Here is a 20,461-nt window from a genome sequence, read left to right on the forward strand (position 1 = left end):
AGACATAATGACGAATGCATTGCGCAGAGCTCATCGATCATTATTGAAAGCTATGGGCCAATTCGCTGATTTCAGCACCAATATCCCAGGAACACTGTAGGATTTTGCTGCAGCGAAATCATCTGACGTTGTCCTTAATGATCTTAATCGTTTTCACGCTGGTCAAACGTAACGCGTGTTCTGGGCTGGGCTGACATTTTGAAATTAAATGCTTAAGCAAAACAATAGGTCCAAACCCAGATTTTTATGATTGCAAATCGAACGTCGCCCTATTCTATCAGTTCGGCAATCTGATTGTTCCAGGAGTTCACCGTTATTGATGATTACGTCACAGGTCTTAAAGCCAACTTATACCTTAAAGCACTACAACACTGTAAGGAATGGGATAATCAAAGCCCTGTTATTGAGCCTCATCAAAAGGGCAAGCCTGTACTTGTCCTTGATGTCACGCTGCCCAATTTCGGCAAGTTTAAGAAATCTAAGGAGGAGCTAATTGCTAAAAGGAAGGTAAGTCGGACAGAGAATACGGGAATATCATCTTGATTTAACTATGAATGAAAATTGTGTGCAGAACCAACGACCATCTAAAGTGTGTGTGATGTTATCAACTAGGCTAGTTTTCATATCTCAGAACATCTTGATATTAGTTCTACAGAATTTTCTTTTTTTTTTGTTACAATAAAATTAACAGAAGAGTTAGCTATCTTGCCATTTCACATCATACTATTTTGATAGAATCCGACATTTCCAAAAAGGGCCAGATTTGCTCCAACATATTATTGTACATGGCGAGGCGTGCCTGTGGTGCAAAAATTGAGTCATCTCAGACTGGCTGCACAGGTGCAAAAAAGCGGCGAGATCTATCTGAAACACCCAGTTTCTTCCCCTCCGCAACCGCGCTATGGATACGTAAGAAGCTGTTTTGCTATTACTAAATAGAATTACCAGGAAGTCTTACGAGAAGTTGCGCAATGCTGTTAGCCGAAACAGACCCAGGAGGATAAGTCGTTGGCTTTTCACTGCGATAATATACAGCCTTATAAGTCAAAATTTGTATTCCATTTTTTGCAGTAAAACTCACGACATTTATATCCCTGTGCTTAGAGCTTGAAAAACGCCTAAAGGAAAATATTTGGAAATCGACGATCGAAAGAGATTCAAGAAAAACGAGAACTGCATCAATATCTATTCCTGAAAATTACATGAAACCTTGACACACTTACACTGGATCCTGGGAGTATTAGCTCGAGGCAGAAAGTCAAATTCTCGATGTTTGCGCCTAGAGAGAACCTAGAGAGAATCGAGAAACAGTAAGTTAAAAGAATACGTCATAAGCTTGAGTACTAGATGGACGCCTGGCCCCATGTTCTGATGAATTGACTTATCTAATTAATCCATGATTCAACTAGTGTTGATGGCATGTCCACATTACCGTAAACTTATAATATATTGTATTGTACACCAACAGTCACTTTCTATCCTTTTTATACCGTAACTTTTTGGAGTTGTTTCATCGGCCTGTTTCTATGCGAACTAATTTTATAAACTATAAGAGTTAAATTGCAGGCACAGCTATCCAACTGCAATTGCTTTAGAGCATTACTTCTCCTATTTTATTTGTCCAGTCGTTCTATTACTCTGTTTGAGTGATCGATCAGATGCCACATGACCTACAAGCAACTTCAGTGCACCCATCGTCTGGCCGTGATCTCCTTCTTCGATCGTATGATTCAAGTAACTATCATCTTATTTGTTTGTAATTTCTTTACTTTTCCCGCATTGCCATTAATTCATTACTGTAACCCTGTTCTCATCACAATGTTTCGAGTTTTACGTTAGGCAATCCATCAAACACGAAACGACTTAGGCTGTATATGGCCGAGTTTGAACCCAGACTATAACGTGTCTCTAAGATATACAGCCGAGCTAACACCTAACTTGGCGTAAAGCATCGTTTGATTGTAGGCCAGCACCTTCACAGATATCTAATGATAATATTCCTGAGATTCTATTTTATCGCAGCTGTCCAATTGCTAATCATATTTCTCTGGTTTTGTCGGTTTCATATTTGCTCACCCCGTCACTACCGTGCTTGATAACCCCGGTGAGATGGATCCGAAATTTCCCATTGAAACATTCCAGTTTACTGGTTGCTTTGTTTAAACGTTAACGCCTTACGTAAATCCTCTCATCGGAAAAAAATAGCTGAGTTTCATGAGCAAAATTGACAATAGAGTATAATACGCGTGTTTATTTAAATCTCTAATATAAATCTAAACAAATTTCATTTCACTTGCATTAATTAGTAAGGTTACCTCCGGCTAGGGACTCGGTGTGAGTTTGAGGTTTTACCCGACTCAGAACTCAAACCCTTAGGCAATTATCGCGCTCTCCCCTGTTTCCAAACTTCAATCAGCTCTTCACCCAACTGGCAGATGACTTTTTTCATCAATAACCAATCATTTCAACCGAAATCGTTATCTTATCCTCAATAGTAGAAATATAAGGAACTTAGCTTTTGGCTAAAATCAAATTTGATGCCTACTTTGAAGAACAAGAGCAGGAAAAAAATGGTCGACTTTTTGACATAAACCTCTCTGAGATCTTCAACGTTTGTCAAACCGCCAGAACAATAGCTCAACTTATCCGAATTGTTATTACCCTCTATTATGGAAAAAGCTATCTCCAACAATTCATATTTCATTGCCTATGAGTCAGTTCGTGAATTAACTAAAGGAATATTACACCGTATGGTACATAATCAGACGAAATATATAGATCAGATACCAAAAAAAGGCTATATTTTGTAAACTTTCTACTATTTCGGCAAGAGTCGTCACTCAACAGGGTAAACTGAGACATAAAAATTGATTATGAAAAATAAGTTTTCAATATAAACTTAGCGCAAAATCTCAATGCTTGTTAAAAATATGCTATATGAGAGAAAAAAGCTACTGTTCTCTCCTGGAAAAATATCTTATTTATCCAATTGACTGGATCTCACTCGTACCCTTCCCCAAGACGAAGCTTAGATAGAAATGCTTCGAATCCCTGAAAAGAAAATCAACGGGATTTTTTTTGCGCTTCAATCAGTAGTAATGGGTCGGTCAAAACTGATCATCATATAGTCAAAAATGATATGATCGTTTTTAAATACTTTTTTCTCGGATGTATCCTCTCAGTAGCAAAATAATTTACTATAGAACTTTTTTTTTGTAGCAGGGAGATGTGTGCCCCCTTAGGAGAAAAAAATTAAATATTATAATTTGCTTTTGCAAAGTTCTGCAAGTAATAACTGCGTCACTGTGTCTGATATGTTGTAGATCTTACCAAAACAGAGGAATATTTTAAGATGTATAGTTTATAAAATAAAATCAAGCCAATTTCGATAACTTCAGACCGCTCATCAATCCTATATCGCATACCAGACCTTTGGCCACCTCAGGGTTTATTATTTCAGCTGAAAAATGACACAGTTTTAGAGTGAAGAGCACAGGCAGGTTGCCTATATGGTTCAAGACTGAGCTATATCTTGCTTTGACGGAATTTATTTCCATTTTTTGTACATCATCACAAAACGTCTATTTTTAGAGTCTCTTACACGAAGTAGATTTATAGGGTGTTAGATGGATGACGAACTACCTGCGAGGGCATTCCCTTTAAATGCGTGCTAATGATACTGCATCGGTCGTTATAGGTAGCTGTCTCCCAGGTGTCTAGACGGGCAGTTATTTTAGGCCAGTATTATTTTATCTTCACGTTTTAGATATAAATGGGGTAATCTTCGGGTCTTTTTTGAACTTCTAAAGCAATTGATCACAGGTATGAATAACGTGCAAATGAAAACAATTGACCTCCACAATCCGTCGTAAGGCCCGGACTGATGCTAAATGATGAGACTCAAAACGAGCCGTGCATCTAAGTGTCTGCCGCGTGCCAGCATGATTTACATTTGGAACAATTGACAGAGTTATAACAAGTGACTGACTAAGTGTTAAAAAACTGACCAGTGTTGATGAACGGAAAGGGCGTCGTCTTTCATTTTGACAATGGCAGACTACATACCTATTTAGTTAACCGGAAAAAACATCGTTAGGAAATTTCAATGCACATGCCGTAAAGTTCGAATCTTGCAGTATTAGACTATCGTCATCTGTTTCGGTCTCTGTAAAACTCCCTTAATAGTGGTAATTTAGTATCATTGTAGGTGCGCAAAGATCACTAGTGAGAATTTTTACGTGACGGAATTAGGGTGCTAGCAGAAAAATGGCAAAGGATAGCGAGTATCTAATGTAGGGATACTATTTTAAACTTATTTGGTTCAATTTTGGCTACAAGTCGAATTTTTAGGTTTCTTAGGTTAGAATTTGCAGATAACCTGAATTTATACGGTTTACCTAATGTTAAGAGTGAACTCTAATTTAAGTGAGCCAATTCAATTTGGATCGATGTGCAAAAAAATAGAGCTTAGATCCGTGCTCAAGCTTGCTATACGTCGACTCTCTCATGTGTCTTTTTTCTTGCAATGAACCGCAGTAATTCTGTATTTCGTTAAAGGTTCGCTAATGGCGGAACTTAATCTTAGTGAAAACATGGTCCAAATTATCCGGTGTTCTGCTCGGCTATGTAACGATGAGTCATTGTAAAGCCCCTACAATTACATATAAACCTTCATAAATTTATCTTCTACTGCAACATCTGACAGGTACACTTTAAATTATCATTTGACCAAGCGTTTCCTTAGACAGGTTTATTTTTCGGTGTATTTAGGATGTTATGTCAATGACAGCAAGACAATGTGGTAAAAGCACCCCTAACATAGCAGGGGTATTATCAGATTACGAAATACTTTGTGCAGTATTGTCAGTGAACAATAATATATTCCTGCCATTGTTATAGATCTATGCATTAACATAGATGAATTTATTGTGACACATAATAGATCAGCGCGTCTTCGGAACACTTAAATGAACCTGAGGACAGTGTTAGGGAACTCTTCAGCCTTCACATGCTTACTTGTATGATATTGCAAAGTATTGTAAATCCTAATAACCTCGGCACAGAACTGGCGGACATATCAGGCAATGATTACAAAAAGATTGTTTCACGCCGTTTTCAGATGAAGCTTGATCTCCTGGATGATATTCCAGAGCCCCTAGAGCGGCCTGCGCCATCGGAACAGGTACCTCAAGTTGCAGACGTAGTTGGAAAGAGTTTAGCCAAAATTGGAGCGTTCGGACAGCTCGACCTCAAGCAGCAGGTACGCAGAACGCTATGCTAAAAACAGTATCCTCCCTAACGTCTGCAGTCCTAGCCATAGAGAAATACAGCCATTGTACTTCAGTGCATGATGAGAGTGTGCTTTTCTCGACATTTCTAACAGGTGGTGGCGGTTGTAAATGATGACATGTGCATTAATTGCGGGAAATGCTATATGGCCTGTAACGATTCCGGTTATCAGGCTATCAGATTCGACGCAGAAACCCATTTACCATCTATAACAGATGCGTGTACCGGTTGTACCCTCTGTTATTCCGTATGCCCCATTCCGGAGTGCATTCAAATGGTTTGTACTGTACAACATTGCATCTCATAACGCCATAATGAAATAAACAGGAACCGCATTTTACTGATTCGTCGTCGAGATTCGAGCCTAAGTATGACTTTTAAGGATACGAGACATCTTGATTTAGCGTTTTTCCAATATCCGCGATTTGCAAAACACATCATCAATGTAACGTAATGAATGTAACGTAATGCCTGAAACGTAACGCCTAAGGTATTCTTGTGTTGAGTACTAGTTCATAAAAATACAATACATATTTCAGGTGCCTCGTACTACACCTCACACTCCGAACCGTGGCATACCGTTTGCCGAGACTGCCGATTTCATCAAGGAAAACTTTCCTTCATTGAGCAAATGACCACTCAATATGTTTCCCAGCTGCCATCCTACAGCCATACAAAACCATCAGATCATATCACGTCTCCCGTGGATCGGAAGAAGGGCAGATAGATTAAATGGAATCAGGCATATTGCAACGAATAGTGAATGAATAGTGCCCCTGAATATACATGAGAAATATAATATTGATAGATAATTATATAAAATGGTTGTCTAACGAGGACATTTTATCTTTTGATCTAAATGCACTACTCGAGCAAAAAAATATTGTGTGCTACGTCTCTATAGTAATTATAATGATGGCCTCATTGAAACGCTAGGTGATTCATGCCAACAATGACCGATTTTTATAAGAAAAATTATTGGGTCCGAATCAATAAATAAGCTTTCGGGATTATTTTTAGTGTTTTTTGTTTTTGTTAATGGCTTCTTTTATAGACGACTCTAGCTATTAGTACGAAAATAATTACATTTTTTAATGTCTCTTACTATAGAAACGTTATCCATGCAGACAATCACCTCTCTCAGGACGGTGATCAAGCTACTTTGATCTCTCAAGTGTTTCGAATGGTCTTTGATCGACGTAACGTATCCTTAGTCTTATGATCTTCGATGCTATTTCTGATTCTGTCCAAATTTTTAGTTGGTCTTCAGAAATCCCCCAGACTGTGAAAGTGTGCTACAGTCTTTATTCAGATACATAAGCCTGAGACTTCATTGGTTTTAAAATAATCAGATCCATTAAAAAATTACAAGATGACTTTATATTTTATATCTAACACATGATAATAACCGCGTGAGAAATTAATTAGCGCGTTATTATTTAACTAATCGCAGTACATTTGTGATTTTCAACAAAGTGGGTAAAATATGACAAAGAGTTCTAAAAATGCTACCACGTTGGTAGGTCAGGCCTAACAATACGTGTTAGAGTTCCTGCATTTTGAAGTTAGCAGTCATCTGTTATGATAAATAAAGGACTGACGGTGATGGAGGTCGGAATAGTTAGTAGTTTGATTTGCGAGCGATGCGTAGACCGATTCGTAGGTCAGGCAGCAAGATGTTACGCTCTACGAAAAGCCTATTTGAATGGCACCATGGTTAGCCATTGGTACAGCGCTTAAGCGTTCAGAAAAAAACGCTGGTCCCAAACTACATGAGCGTAGCTGTCGATGAAGCACCGACAACTTGTAGAAAAAATACGCTTTGTTTTCGAAAGGCTCACAGAAAGGCTAGGTGTATGATAGTTAAATTTAACATTAGTTACTTCACTCGAAAAAGTTAAGTATATCGGCGTTAGGGCACAATTTAGGAGTGGCTTTAACCTAATCGAGATAAAAAAAACAATGGTCAGTACTGGTGTATGGCCTATCAGATTTTTTTATCTATATCACCCGGTTTTCATTGACGATAACGTTAGCTAGAATCTAATTGTGTTCTAGATTCATGGCAAATTTCGGTCGGTCCTGTTTTCTTTATACGCTCTAAAGCTACAGAAGCAGCGATTAGCCGCCTCTTTACTTACGTCTCTGTAATAATAACTGTCTCTTTCTTATCCAGCTCACCGAGTGTCTGTCCCAAACAAAACAGAGACACATCTCAAGGCTAACGTGTTGTACAGACAAATTCCCATAATGAAAAGACACAAATTTGACCGATGCTGCCACTTTTACTAACTAACTAACTAGGCACCAACTTCATGGACCTCTTACAAGTCATCTTGAGAGAATCGGTTAACAATTGCCGCCAAAAGAAGACTGCTGCCTCGAGCCCGTCAGCAACTTGTTGGGTTCATTGGTGTCTAGTATCGATCGGGTGTCCATTGCTTTTCTCATAATGATTACGATGAAGCATATCACCAAAGGTTCAATCGGCCAAACTAACTATAGCGAGTTTCGAAACAACTTTCTATCCATACTTGTATGTCCAACTGCACACGTGTACGCACAAGTACTAACAAACGACAAAAAACATCGTTCTTCTCTAAAATCACTGGTTGCTATTCATCTACTATTTGAAATCATCGTAACATCGAGGCGGTAAGACCTATCTCTTCACAGATCATAATCGTCATCACCTGAATATGACAGGGAACGCTCGAGGCTTCGCACCGATTTGTCGAACGGATTCGCTCAAGACATCCTGCCAGTGCCGCACCGTAAGGGCATCTTGATTTGCATCGAGCCTTTTGGTGATTACTGTAATGTATAATAATAATAATATGCCCTTGGCCTTTTCTTCTTTTGTTAAGCGCTCTCTTACCTCAGAGCTAGCATGCTACCTGTTTCAACGAGGGTGCGACAGGTGACGACAGATTCATTTAGCCAATATGTCGATATATACATGAGCACTTGAGGTTAGTAAGCCTCGTCAAATATTGAGCTGTCGAAAAAGTATTTATCGTTTTTATTGTTTAAAAGTCACATATCTCAGTCTGTTTGGGTCGCATCAGGTTAGCGCCATTCGGCACTAGAAGATGTGCTAAAATGGCTGAAGTGCCTTAAAAGATAAAACGTCTGAAATAAAGTAAACGAAGTGTTTACAAAGCTTCGTTTTATTACGATCAAGGCGTAAACGCTTCCCACGCCTATAAAAAAAAAGTGTGCTCTGTGTGGTCTAGGTACGTTACCGGACAAAATGGCCGGCAATGTTTCTGGAAATTTTGTAGAAGCTGCTTTCTGCAGTGGCCGAATGGGAGCTAGTGAGTAAAAAAGATGTCGTCTTTTACCATTGTACTACTAGACCACGTACCTCCTTAGCTATTTGGCAAAAATTGAGAGTAATCGGATGGGAAATTTTAGTGCATCTGCCGTATAGCCTGGATTTTGCTGCGTCCGATAATCAGTTGCTTCAGTTCCTGCGGAACCTTCTTAATGGTATTAATTTAGTTTCAATGGAAAAAATGCAAAAATAACTTGTTAAAGTTTTTCGCTCAAAAACCACAGTGTTGGGATTATGGTGTTACCAGAAAAATGGAAGAAGACCGTCTTTTACAATGGCTGTATTTAGCTTCTTTGACAACTTTTCCCCAATTTTCGGATTTAAACACGGCGCAAGTGACCGTTACCAGTCAAAATTCGTCATTCATACACATGGTCCAATCTGCGTCACTCTATTCAAACGCTTCGTGGAGGGGGTCGCAATACAAGCGGAAGCGGAAATATCAACTTCAGTGTCCGCCACGTGGCATTTGCCATTCATTAGCACACAGGCCCCCTGGCTCTATTTCCCGGAGCTGTTCATCCGCCAGCCCATTGGCCGCCCAACCGCTGGGTGCCCACATGACAGACACAACAAACAAACAAACAAACAACACGTGCCTCTATGGAATACGTTGTCATACAGAAGGCCTCTCTCCTTCGCCCTTATCTCGCCATGTGTTCTTATTGAAAACTCGCAGCACACTGGACAATACAATCTCGCCACTCTCCCGAAACGGTCAGGCAGCGGGCTAAGTACCTAGCGCACCCCCTGCACCAGAGCAATGGACGTGGCAGCACGACTCAGAGGGAATTTTATGAGTCGCAAACGCTGCTGCTGCAGCAGCAGGAGCAGCAGCAGCCGCCGTAGTACGGTGGTTGTCCGCTGTTGTATTCTTGTGAGAAGACGACGACGACGGCGGCGGCGGCGGCGGCGGCGACACGCCTGTGAAGGACGGTGGGATGAAAGAGGCGTCTCGACTCTGCTTGGTGGCCAATGTCGGGCACACTCGGGCCGGAAGCGCTGCTGAATTCACATGCTGCAACGGATAACCCAAAAGAAGTCGTACTGTTTGTCGCGTTTCGGATTCATCCATTGCGTAAGTTAGCCCTATGTTTGATGCTCACCAATGTTACTAAGGATGAAAGCATTTTTTTTTTTCGGGTGGCGGTTCTGTTTCGAGGATATGCCGGATGCCGTTGTAAGACGCACTCTGTGCAGCCATCGCCAAAACTAGCCAACGGAAAGATGCAATACTTCTGCTTGGCCTTTCATCCTGTTACAGCGTTAGCTCCAGCTGACACTTATTTGTGCGGGTATGCTCACAAATGAAAGAACGTTGCCTCTTAGTATTATATTCGCATAGTGAATAAATGAAAGGCTTCGATGGGAAATTATCAATTCAGTGGAAAGACTAGCTTTAACGATCACAAATTGTACTTAAGAGGTACACGAATAATGCAGTTTGTCGTTTGATTCCGTTTCTGAAAAGATGGTCTTTTCATCCTCAGTCACGCACCACCTCTCTGAGAACTGTATCTCATGTCATGTATTAGGAAAGTCAGGGACAACCGGATGTCAACGAGTCACAGCTTCTGCATACGCCGCTATTGGAAATTGTTTGTATCGACCATTACATAAACGGAAGAGAGAGCGTAAGAGGCAATAGTCACTGGAGTCGATAGATATGGGTCAGTGGCTTAGTCGTCAGTTCGTGATCTCCTAAATGAACCCCTTCGGTGCTCTCCGTTATCAATACAACTAGTTATGATCTTCAAGCTCGTATCTGAATAATTTTCAATGTTGGGCGGTAAGAGGGACGAATTCGGCGGCCGTTATATCACGAAGCCCGAACTACGACACGGAGAACATTGATGCTCCTTGCCACTCTATCCACTACAATGCTACTATTTACTGGCTATACATTTAATTTCCAATAAAGTCTTTCCGCCTTCTTAGCAAAAAAAGGAGAGTTTTGCCCCATGCACGTTACCCGGAAGCCTTTCGCTATCATTTGGCTCGAAAACCTCTTACTGTACACTTGTAAGCCTATCTCAATTGATACTAACAAAAATGAAAGAGCAGCCTATTGGCTATAGGTGATTACCGTGATGGGTGAATACTTAGAAAAGTTATTACTATTTTAGTTTTCCAGGAAAGTGATAAGAAACCTAATCTTCTTATAGAAAGCATAGAAGCCACTTATAAGGTAAGGATCCTAAGGGAGGACAGTAACATTCAAGTCGATATTTTGTCCTATTTTAGGCGCTGGAAATATAACATTTTTCTAAGTTCTTTCCGCGAAAAGGAATTGTTGGATACATTATCTTGTCCTTGCTTTCGACTCAAATCTTGCGTTGACTATACTGTTTTTGCAGCCACTAAGATTCGCCTGCATGTCTATTTGAAATCTTTGCACATATATAAGGTGTAAGTCGGTAGCTACCTCCTAGTAAAGATCTTTTTAGCTGTCTCCAAGTGGTGAAAATTTTCAGTTTGCTTTAGAGGTGTCTGCTTCTACGAGACAAGTTGTTTGCTCCTGGCCTCGGCTATGATCGTTGTGTTGACCGGTGATAACTGAACCCGCCACAGCAGCCATGATAAAAAAATTACCAGCACGATTGTCCTCGGTGCGCGTTACGACCCTTGTCATTATCGCCGCGACGCTTTGAATGCTATGCACGGTCCTGTTTTTGGTCCTCGGCGTTAATGTAAATCTCGTTCGAAGTACTTGACATCGAATGCAATTATTGTCGTAGAGAAAGCTTCCTACAAAGCCGATGATGGCGTACGGTTGGTTCTCTTGTGATGTGTCAAGTATTATGACGCTGCTGCTGCTGCTGCAGCAGATGCTCGTTCCGCCATCATCTTCTACCCGACTTCATTCTAGTCCATTATCGTTCTTTTTTTCCAAGCTTGTTTGAGCTGACCGCCTCTGTGCGCGTTTCTGTCTCATGTACAGCATACGTGTATGAGTGTGTACTTTTGCATTGTTGTTTTAGAAATGTTAGAGGGAAACAAGCACAAGAGGTCGCCTGTCTGCGGCAGGACTATGATGTCTATCACGCGGGGAAGAAAAAGGAAAAATCGGGCCGACGAGTAAGTGTGTAACTGACCCAATTCGCGTTCGTTTCGACCAGTACAAACATTATTGCTGCCGTTGTTGGTAACGTGGCATCTGCTCTATTCGGTCCGATATGGTTATTACTTTTGACATGCAGACATGCTGGACATCATAGAGCTTGGTTTGCCCAATTACTATTGCATAAGGAGATTGCAATCTAGTGTAGATCTTGACTAGCTGCTTAACCTTTGCCCCAATAGTCCTTCAATTTTAGGGGCCGAATTCTGACAATACGTTTACTATTATCACAAGAGTGCAATACGCACGATACTAATAGGAGCACTATAATTTTTCGAACAATTTAATTGTCTACCAGATAGGATCCAGATTGGTAGATGTGTGAAGTGGAAGCATTTAAGGACACTTCTTCAACGTCAAGCTTCGCGTTTATTGTTTTTTTTTTTATAATTACTAGAGTATATGAACATTTGTTGGATTGGCATAGATATTGGTCGCGCTTTCATTAGTGCTAAGTTTTTTGTCACTTCGAAAATTTAAGGCCAAATCCAGCCCGTTCAACCAATGCTCAAAATTCACTTTCAATCATTTGTCACATATTTTTAGCATAATCTGGAGATTTCGTTCGCATTCAGTAATAGTACTTCGAATAGACATCACTTTACTTCAGCGCTGTGGAAACTATTGATAATGGTTATGATATCAGTAAACTAGTTTTCAGGAATATCTGTGTCTTTATTTTAGGTCGTTTTGCATCGATGTGGGTTTGCGTACCCATCCAAACACCGAACAGACAATCCATTCCACAAAGTATGTGTAAATCTGAGACCAAGAATAACATTTCAATACTTTGCGCCAACATTACTGCTGTCGTCTGCTTTACCAAGCGCTGCTAAACCTTGCTTTTCTCTCCAATTCCTCACCAGTGAAGGTGTGGGGGGGAATTGTGTAAGTGTGAAACAACAACATCAATCGCTTCTTCGTCCCCTCAACGTTGGTGTGTGTGGAGGCATTTCTCGATGAGTTCTCTACCTAAGACTGCGTTCTCACAAACTCGCCTCGACCACTAAAGAGGTTTTCCAAAAGGATGGGATCAGTTGCGTCCGTTAAGATCGAGGGGAGAGGTCGTCAGCGCCGGTGAGGACAGAACGGGGGGCTTGGTGGTGGTTGATATTTTTGCACAACTATCAAAATAACAGAAAATCTACTCGAGTGAGGTTCGCGCCCTACCGCAACGGAGCTGAATCAATTGGGGCACCCCCAACTCCTCTCATGCTTTCTATCCTTCTTTCCGTCACCGGGTGGATTCATCCGTCAAAGAGAATAATTTGATTTACAATCCTCAAAGGATTCGTTGTCCGCAGAGCTAAGCCGTGCTTCTGTGATCTCTGTACTGACTAGAGCTGGAAAAACAGTGAGCCATCCCAGCCGTAGAAAGGCCATGGTTGTCTCTGTACGGAGACACGATGGTACGGTAAACGCACAAGAGCGCGGGAGGGGGCTTGGAGGGGCAAAAGCGAAACAGACGAGCGAGAGCATAAGAAAAAAGGAGAGCAAGAAAGTGAAAAGGGGAGGGGGCAGAGGACAAAAGAATGTTAAAAAACGAGGACCGACAATCGTTGAATAAAAATAGAAATTTTCGACTGTTCCTTAGTGCAAATGTTTAAAACGAAATAAAAAGAAGTAGTTTAAAAAATGGTGCTTTAAAAATGACAAATACGTAAACATAGCGAAATCGTCATTGAAAATGGATACCGTCACATTTGCGTCGTCCATCCAGTACTCGTAAAAAGTCGAAAATTATAGAATGAAAAAGATAATAATGCTTTTTCTACACAACCAACCCATTTATGATGGTTGCCCGCATTGCTAGCATTTCCCAGACGTAATCATCTTGAAGCGCTTATCTTGATTCTTGCTTATTATGACGTTATCTACTCTTCACTTGTGGATCTCAATGCGGTTCGAAGCGGGTAAATCTTTAACTGAATATGTCGTGTCGGCTGTGGAATGAAGCGTGATTAAAAATGATGATAATCCCGATCTTCGCGTCAAGGGAATTGACGTTGAAGGATGGCGGTGTGTTATGCTTCTGCGATTATTTCAGGATGAACTGCAGAGCAGGCCCGCTATCGACATGCAACTTCATTTCGGGGTTCGTCTACCTCAAGCGATATTCTTTTCTTGTTTTAGATGCTTCGAATGAAATAACTAAAAACTAAAAAAATTAGCGGTATTTTTTCTTGCAATAATATGTTGATTTGTCGGCCCCTCTCGCTTGCTTTCTGTATGATTTGACAATTATATAATTGTACAAAAAAGATAAAATGGTGGCTCGTTTCGTACGCCTTACTGCATTTACGTACAAGTGAATCTGTGTAATTGGCTACACTTGATTAGAACGCATGATGTAGAAGAGCTAACCTGAAGAAGGCAGGTTGCACTGGGAAAGCGGTAATAATGTGCTACAAAATAAGCCTTGTTCAAAACCGTTGTCTATTATACCGTCGATATTTTCAGACAAAAGTGCTACTCTGAATTGCTATATTGGTTTTCCTATAAAACATCTCATATATATTTTGCCTCTCGTAAGGAAAATTTTTGAGAGGAGCGAAATAAAGGGGACGATCCAGTTGGTGACACCATAAGGCAACAGTTTCACCGAACGCAATCTTACATCAATTAGTGAATATATTTCCCTGTGATCTTTGTCGTGTTTATGTGGCCTAACTTTGACGATCTGGCTAACTACAATTGGGCCTAAATCGTTCGGCTTTTACAGAATACACAGTAAAATTCGAGAGCGTCCTCTCACAGCTTTAAAAAATGCGAGTTCATGCCTTGAATAGTCAAGCACAGAAAAGGACGTCTTTTTTTTTCTAACAAAAACTAATTCTGGCTATTGCACAGCTTAGGTTAAGCTGTTGTTATTAACTTCCTTCGTAAGAAATACGGCTTGTTAGTAATTTAGATTTCTATATCAGTTTGATAATAAATATAGCAGACCAGCTAAACAGAACCTTACAAGAGTCTTTTTATATCCCTTGTAATAAGCTCAGACCTCGGTTGGTCCCGCAAACGGACAATGCAAATGGTCTATTTATTCCACGTGTATTGAGATCATTCAGAAACCCAAATATCTTCTCACAGGCAGCATATGTATGATGTCTACTGTGCGGGGTCCAGTGAAGTTTCAATTGGACAAAACGCGCTAGTATTTAAATAACGGCAGTATCCATTTCCAGGCGGCGATTTTGGAACGCTTGACTGGTCCCTAGAAGTGTCTATTTCCCTAGAAACACTGTCTATTTCGAAGCCGTTAACGAAGCTCATGTCAAATTTAAATGCGAAATTTTTTCTAGTTTGTAATGATGATGGCACAGAACTTTTTAATGTGTTGCTTTTCAGAGACGGAAAGGTTACGTTTTGACTTGATATAATTCAGTATCAATTTCGACAATCACCCCATAAATACAAAGCGGTTTTATGGTGTCTGTCCTTTATATAGTGCCATAGAAAAGATCCAGAGAAAGCAAGCATCGAGTGGATCGGGGCGCACGTTTGATATCACGGCCCCCATCTCATCCACTCGCATAGCTATTGAACGTTAAATGATATTGTATCTTGACATTGTCAAAAAGGAGAAGATGATCAAAGAAGTTGCTGGTACGCGTCATGCGCTACAGCTTGACGCCTGTGACGCAACCTATAAATGACGCTTGGTTTTTAATTCTTAAAACTGTCTCTGTACGATTGAAAATGCGATAGCTGTTTCAAAATAAATTGCTACTTTTATAGGTTTGGTTTTTGAGCCCAATGAGATCGTTAAATCGGCATCTACGGCGCTGCGCATTGTAGTGATTTAGTGATATCGTTGTGTCGTTCGAAGCTTCCTGGCCTAACTTTATGCGCAAACCTTTCCCGCTCTCAGGATCAATCGTCTTCTGGTTCAACGAGAGGTGTCGCTACGTTTTGAAAAACACCTGCAAGGCGCTGCTCTAATCGAACCCCATTTTAACAGCCTTTCACGGAAAACAAATGTTACTGCAAGTGTTATGTTGATCTTTTGAAGTTTATCAACTCTTGCTTCCTTTCAAAGCATATAATAGAGAGACGAACTCGACTTTAAACTTCCAATCCAGCCTATAGAAACATTTTGAAGAGAATATCTCAACATTGAAGCCATCACTGCCCATCAATCTATAATTTTTTCTAGTTTAAATATTTATACGTTACCATGTCGCCATCAAAACCTGCATTGTGAAATAGAAAAACAAAATTTTTTTACGCTGTATACACTGTACAATAATAGACAAAAGCACAATTGTACCGTGCGACAAGACACGCATCTGTGACATACAAAAGATATATGTATCCATATATGATCCACGCATCACATGTGTACAATGCAGGATTAACAATATTGGTTTTCATGTAAAGGATCGCATCTAGCTAAAGCATCACAATGACATGATAAACGTAACTATTATCTATATATTATTTAACGCCGGAGTAAGTGGTAAATCCCGCGCGATCTTCAAGGCAAATTGTTATCTTTCGACTTAGGGGTGTAATCGCTGACTATTAGACGTAACCACTCATGAGAGCGTAATACGAAGTACTGATTTCGTGCTTTGACCCAAAATTTAATGCGTTGTTTCCAAGAGCAATTGGAAAGGTCAGGGAGCAACTAGAAGTGGTTACTTCAAAGTTCCCGTATAGGCTCACCGCTTATACCGCGTTATCTAGAGGCGTGTGTCGCAGTACACTGTCAATAATCGATACTTGAATCATATTATCACAGTTAACCTACATATATATATATTCTTTTATTAACTTACAAGTTCTACATATACATATAATTTATCAAAAGGACAAAGTCATCATCGTAGTTACTATCGATAAATTTGGCAATAACATTACAAAATGCTACAGTAGCAATTAATGTTTGATACTTTGAACTTTCCTAGACGGGGTCCTCCGGAACCAGGGTATAGTAACTGCACAAATTATACCAAATTAGCACCGATCCTACCAGTAACTCGGCAGAAGCAGGAAAAAAGCTCCGTTCGGTAAGGGCTTTATGACATGAGGAAGTTCTCGTCAAATGATCCTGTAAGCAATAGTATTGTTTAAGCACTGGCACACCAGATACGGAAACATGCTCGGTGCTATCCTAGCGGAAAGAAAGGAAACATAATTTTGTGATTCAACTATTTGTTTTGAGCACTTTAGTTGTAAGACTTCACAGTCGACTCATGTGCTTCAAGGTGACGGGTAAAAACGATGCTAACAGTAAGTATATCGATGAGTATACCTGTAAAATCGACTGTTACTACCAAACGGCACATATTGCAATTGTCTATGAGTAAAGGCTTATATGTTTTATATAGGATTGTAGTACGGTCAAAACCCAATACTAAGACAGCAGATAGATAGGAAGGCAGGTATTACTGAAGTACGTGGGCAGAAGGGTTTGCAACAAGTTCAATTTGAAGACTCATCACAAACTGGCTTTAAGTTCATCTTACAAATGAACAGTGTACAAGACAACTATACGATCCCTATCGAGAATAATTTTTCAGAAAATTGAAACATTCCAACGCAGATCTTCAGTCCTATGCGCCAGATTACACTGGAAAGCCGTGTTCTTTCCCTAATCAACAGTGTCAATGGTGTAATAAATATGGCCGTAAACAATAATATTACGTTACGAAGATATGTGTCCTATTATGAGGGTCAAATAGACTGAATAGCAGATATTTCTAGCGGAACAGACGTACACCGACATGCCGGAGTGGACGGTTAAGCCAGTTCATTACGACAGCTTCAAAAGGTCTGTTATAAGGGCAATTGACTGTATTAACCGGGAGCTAAACACTGAATTCGCAGACGTACATGATCAGTATTTTATTAGGACAATAAAAATATAGAACGAAAACGATTCAAGACAAAATAGCGGATCTAATGCTGTAATGAAGAGCCCATAGATGTTCTGTAATTATCCACTACATCCAGTCAACATGCAGATATTTACTCTTTTCTCTCTTTAGCATGCAGATACTCTTGTTGAAGATATTTTACGACAGGTTTAGAACCATGTAACGAATACCGTTAACCACAAAATACCCCTAGAGGATTGCTGGTTACAATAAATACAAGCCATAGTCGACAATATCCGGAGATCCAGATGTAATGGTAGAGATAGTGCAAGTTAAAATAATGCTACCCTCAGAAAAACGAGTTAGGATTTCATAGATAATTTACTCTTTTTTTTTTTTACATTTACTCGCAAGCTTTTACGTCTGAATTGGGCAAATACACTAAAATAAATTGGGGCAAAAATAATCTTTGAAACCAGTTTCGCGCTATATTTACTCTAAAGCGGAGAAGGAATTCGAACGATCATATAAAACTGGTATTTGTGGGGAAGTCACTCAGAATTGTTACTCCAGGGATAATCATTTAGAGAAAAAAAGCAAGAGCAGATGACAGTCCTCGGAACCCACGCACCTATACACCTGGTGTGAACCGGTTATGGCCTTAGAAGAGATTAACGTCGCGATCGACTGTGGGCTAGAGGAAATATTTTTCATTACTGATAATCTCTGAGGCACCCTAATTCTGGAAACACATACTATTCCTTTCGAAGAATTTCAACTTTCTTTTGTAAAAATCATTTTTCGTACTCACCCTCTAGTTATTGCTTTGACACTTTTAGTGAATACGTAATACTACAAATAACAGCGCTCTACGTAACGGCTCCGACGATCTCTCCACAATCCATACAGCAGCTCGATAAGTTCGTAAGCTGTTCAGCAAACATACGTATACTCCCCGTAGAGTGTCGTGAGCATGGATCCGCCGAGTAAATTTCAGGTGCTTCTCGCAATTCATCTCATAACCTGTGTAAATATATAGGACCTCTTAAGACCTGCGACGTTGGCTCAAACGAACAACGGGTCTCATCTCCCTTTTCAGTATGGGTAATCTTTTTGGTTTGAAGCACAGCTAACGACAAAACAGCACGCCTGCCTCATGAGGCTTTTCGTGAGCCGGCACGATTACTGCTTCGTAACACAATGATTTTGTCCAATACACGATAACGCCCAGCGACTCACCCCTGACCCACGCTTAGCCACGGCGCGTTGCGTTCCGCGGAAGAGGTCCTAAAGGATAAGATCTGAGCCACTTTGTGCAATGATATTAGAAAACCTTTGTCCAGTGCATGCTCTTCACCTATTGTCCTTGTGAGAACGAAGCACGTGACGGCGCATTTTTGCATCGCGCTTAACGCCATTTTAAAATGAGATGTATGCCCAGTTCCACGAACTGGTGACTCCATGGATGACCTTTCTGGCCTCCGCTACTTCACTACTAAACATAATTAGCAGGTGTTAGCAAATCAATGTGCATCTAGGTAGGTAGAGGATAAAATTCTGCATGCGTCAATTCAAGCACATTCTCCTTGGCCTCGCTATCGGATCTACCGGCTAATGGATAGGGTTAACGGGGCCCTGAAACCCCTAATTATCCTTCTACACTTCCATAGTGTCAAATGCTGTTCTAGTCGTCGGACTTCGATACTCACATGAAACCTTTGTAAGAGGGGTCCATATTCACGTCAGATTCAGAACAGGAAATGCCGACTACAGCAAGGCATATTTAGTATAGTTTGGAGGCGAAGCTGCAGACGGACGCTAGTGTAACGGAGTGGCGTTGACTTGGACAAAGTGCGGAACGCGCAACGGAGGGATATATTTTTTTTGCATATAATAGGTTGAAAAAAAACGCTAGCGGTCCAGTGTCCATGCACCAGGTTCGTTTGGTATACAAGGCTGTTGGAAAAGCAGTGCTGTTTCATGTTTCCCTGTTCTATGCACAAGAACCTATAGACCTGCGTCACGCAGGGGAAAGATTGGGCATGTCAGCTTCTAAAAAACATTGCACCGCGTGTATCAGCGCTTCTTTGGCGGACTGAAGCCGCCAATCAGAAAGATTTTGGCCTGATGTGAGGTCTGTCAACGATGGAAACGGTACCGAGAAATCGTTCGATGCTGGCACCAAAACTTTCCTTCAAGGAGGTAGGCATATACTTTATGAACACTCTGAAAACCTTAAGACGGTAAGGCTTTTCACTTCCTGGTGACGGTGGATTACTGCACGGGTTTCGTTTAGCTTAGAAAAACGGCGTCCGCTACAAGCCGCTTTTTGGTTATCGAGCCATGTCAGCCATGGAACTCTTCGAATGCGGGTGGACACGTTATGGCATTATTCTAAAAAAAACTGCCTCTTCAATCAATCAGCGACAAGCAGTCGCCCGCTACAGCAAACATTATAAAAATTTGTTGCAATTTATCTTGAATACTTCGGTAACATGTGGCTGTGCTTCCTTTTTTGAGTTTCTCTTACTGGTCTTCAGTGGGTTCCTCTGTTGATTGCTTTTGCCTTCGTCAAACCAAACGAATCGTTTCTCTTCCCTCGGTCTGTTTCTCTTTCCTCTATTCGATTTGTCGTGACCGTTCGTTGTTGAGGTTACCGCCTGCTCCAGTGCTTTCCGGTTGGTTACATTTTCAGCACTGCCCTTGCCCGTACCAGAAGCAGTAGCTACCTGACTAGCCTGAGGCAGGCCCTCCGCATTGGATCTCAACAGTCACCGAGAGATGGGATCAGTCACTTCATCTCCTGATTTGGCAGCCCCCAGCTTTGGTCAACCAGTTAAGGTGTAGTGTGCTTGGAAATGGGGATAAATGAGTGCTCTAGATGCTCCTCTC

The 20,461-nt window shown here is 40.8% G+C and overlaps 1 protein-coding gene across 8 annotated transcripts in view; it reads left to right on the plus strand.

Annotated features, from left to right (window-relative positions):
• su(r) (dihydropyrimidine dehydrogenase su(r)) overlaps positions 1-6,302 on the plus strand; it is a 33,685-nt gene extending 27,383 nt beyond the window's left edge. For 5 of the 8 annotated variants that reach the window (XM_086979239.1, XM_022789825.2, XM_022789824.2 and 2 more), the window contains 4 exons: positions 304-507; positions 5,120-5,260; positions 5,384-5,566; positions 5,829-6,302. In XM_086979239.1, the coding sequence (XP_086835365.1) occupies positions 304-507; positions 5,120-5,260; positions 5,384-5,566; positions 5,829-5,924 (624 nt within the window). In that variant the 3' untranslated portion in view covers positions 5,925-6,302. Of the gene's footprint in view, positions 1-303; positions 508-1,071; positions 1,274-5,119; positions 5,261-5,383; positions 5,567-5,828 lie in introns of those variants that run through there. The other 3 variants (XM_086979240.1, XM_086979241.1, XM_086979242.1) reach the window with 3 other exon arrangements.
• The last annotated feature ends 14,159 nt before the right edge of the window (positions 6,303-20,461 follow it).

Source organism: Varroa destructor, unplaced genomic scaffold, assembly GCF_002443255.2.
Source record: "Varroa destructor unplaced genomic scaffold, Vdes_3.0 BEIS01000002.1, whole genome shotgun sequence".
Lineage (NCBI taxonomy): Eukaryota > Metazoa > Arthropoda > Arachnida > Mesostigmata > Varroidae > Varroa > Varroa destructor.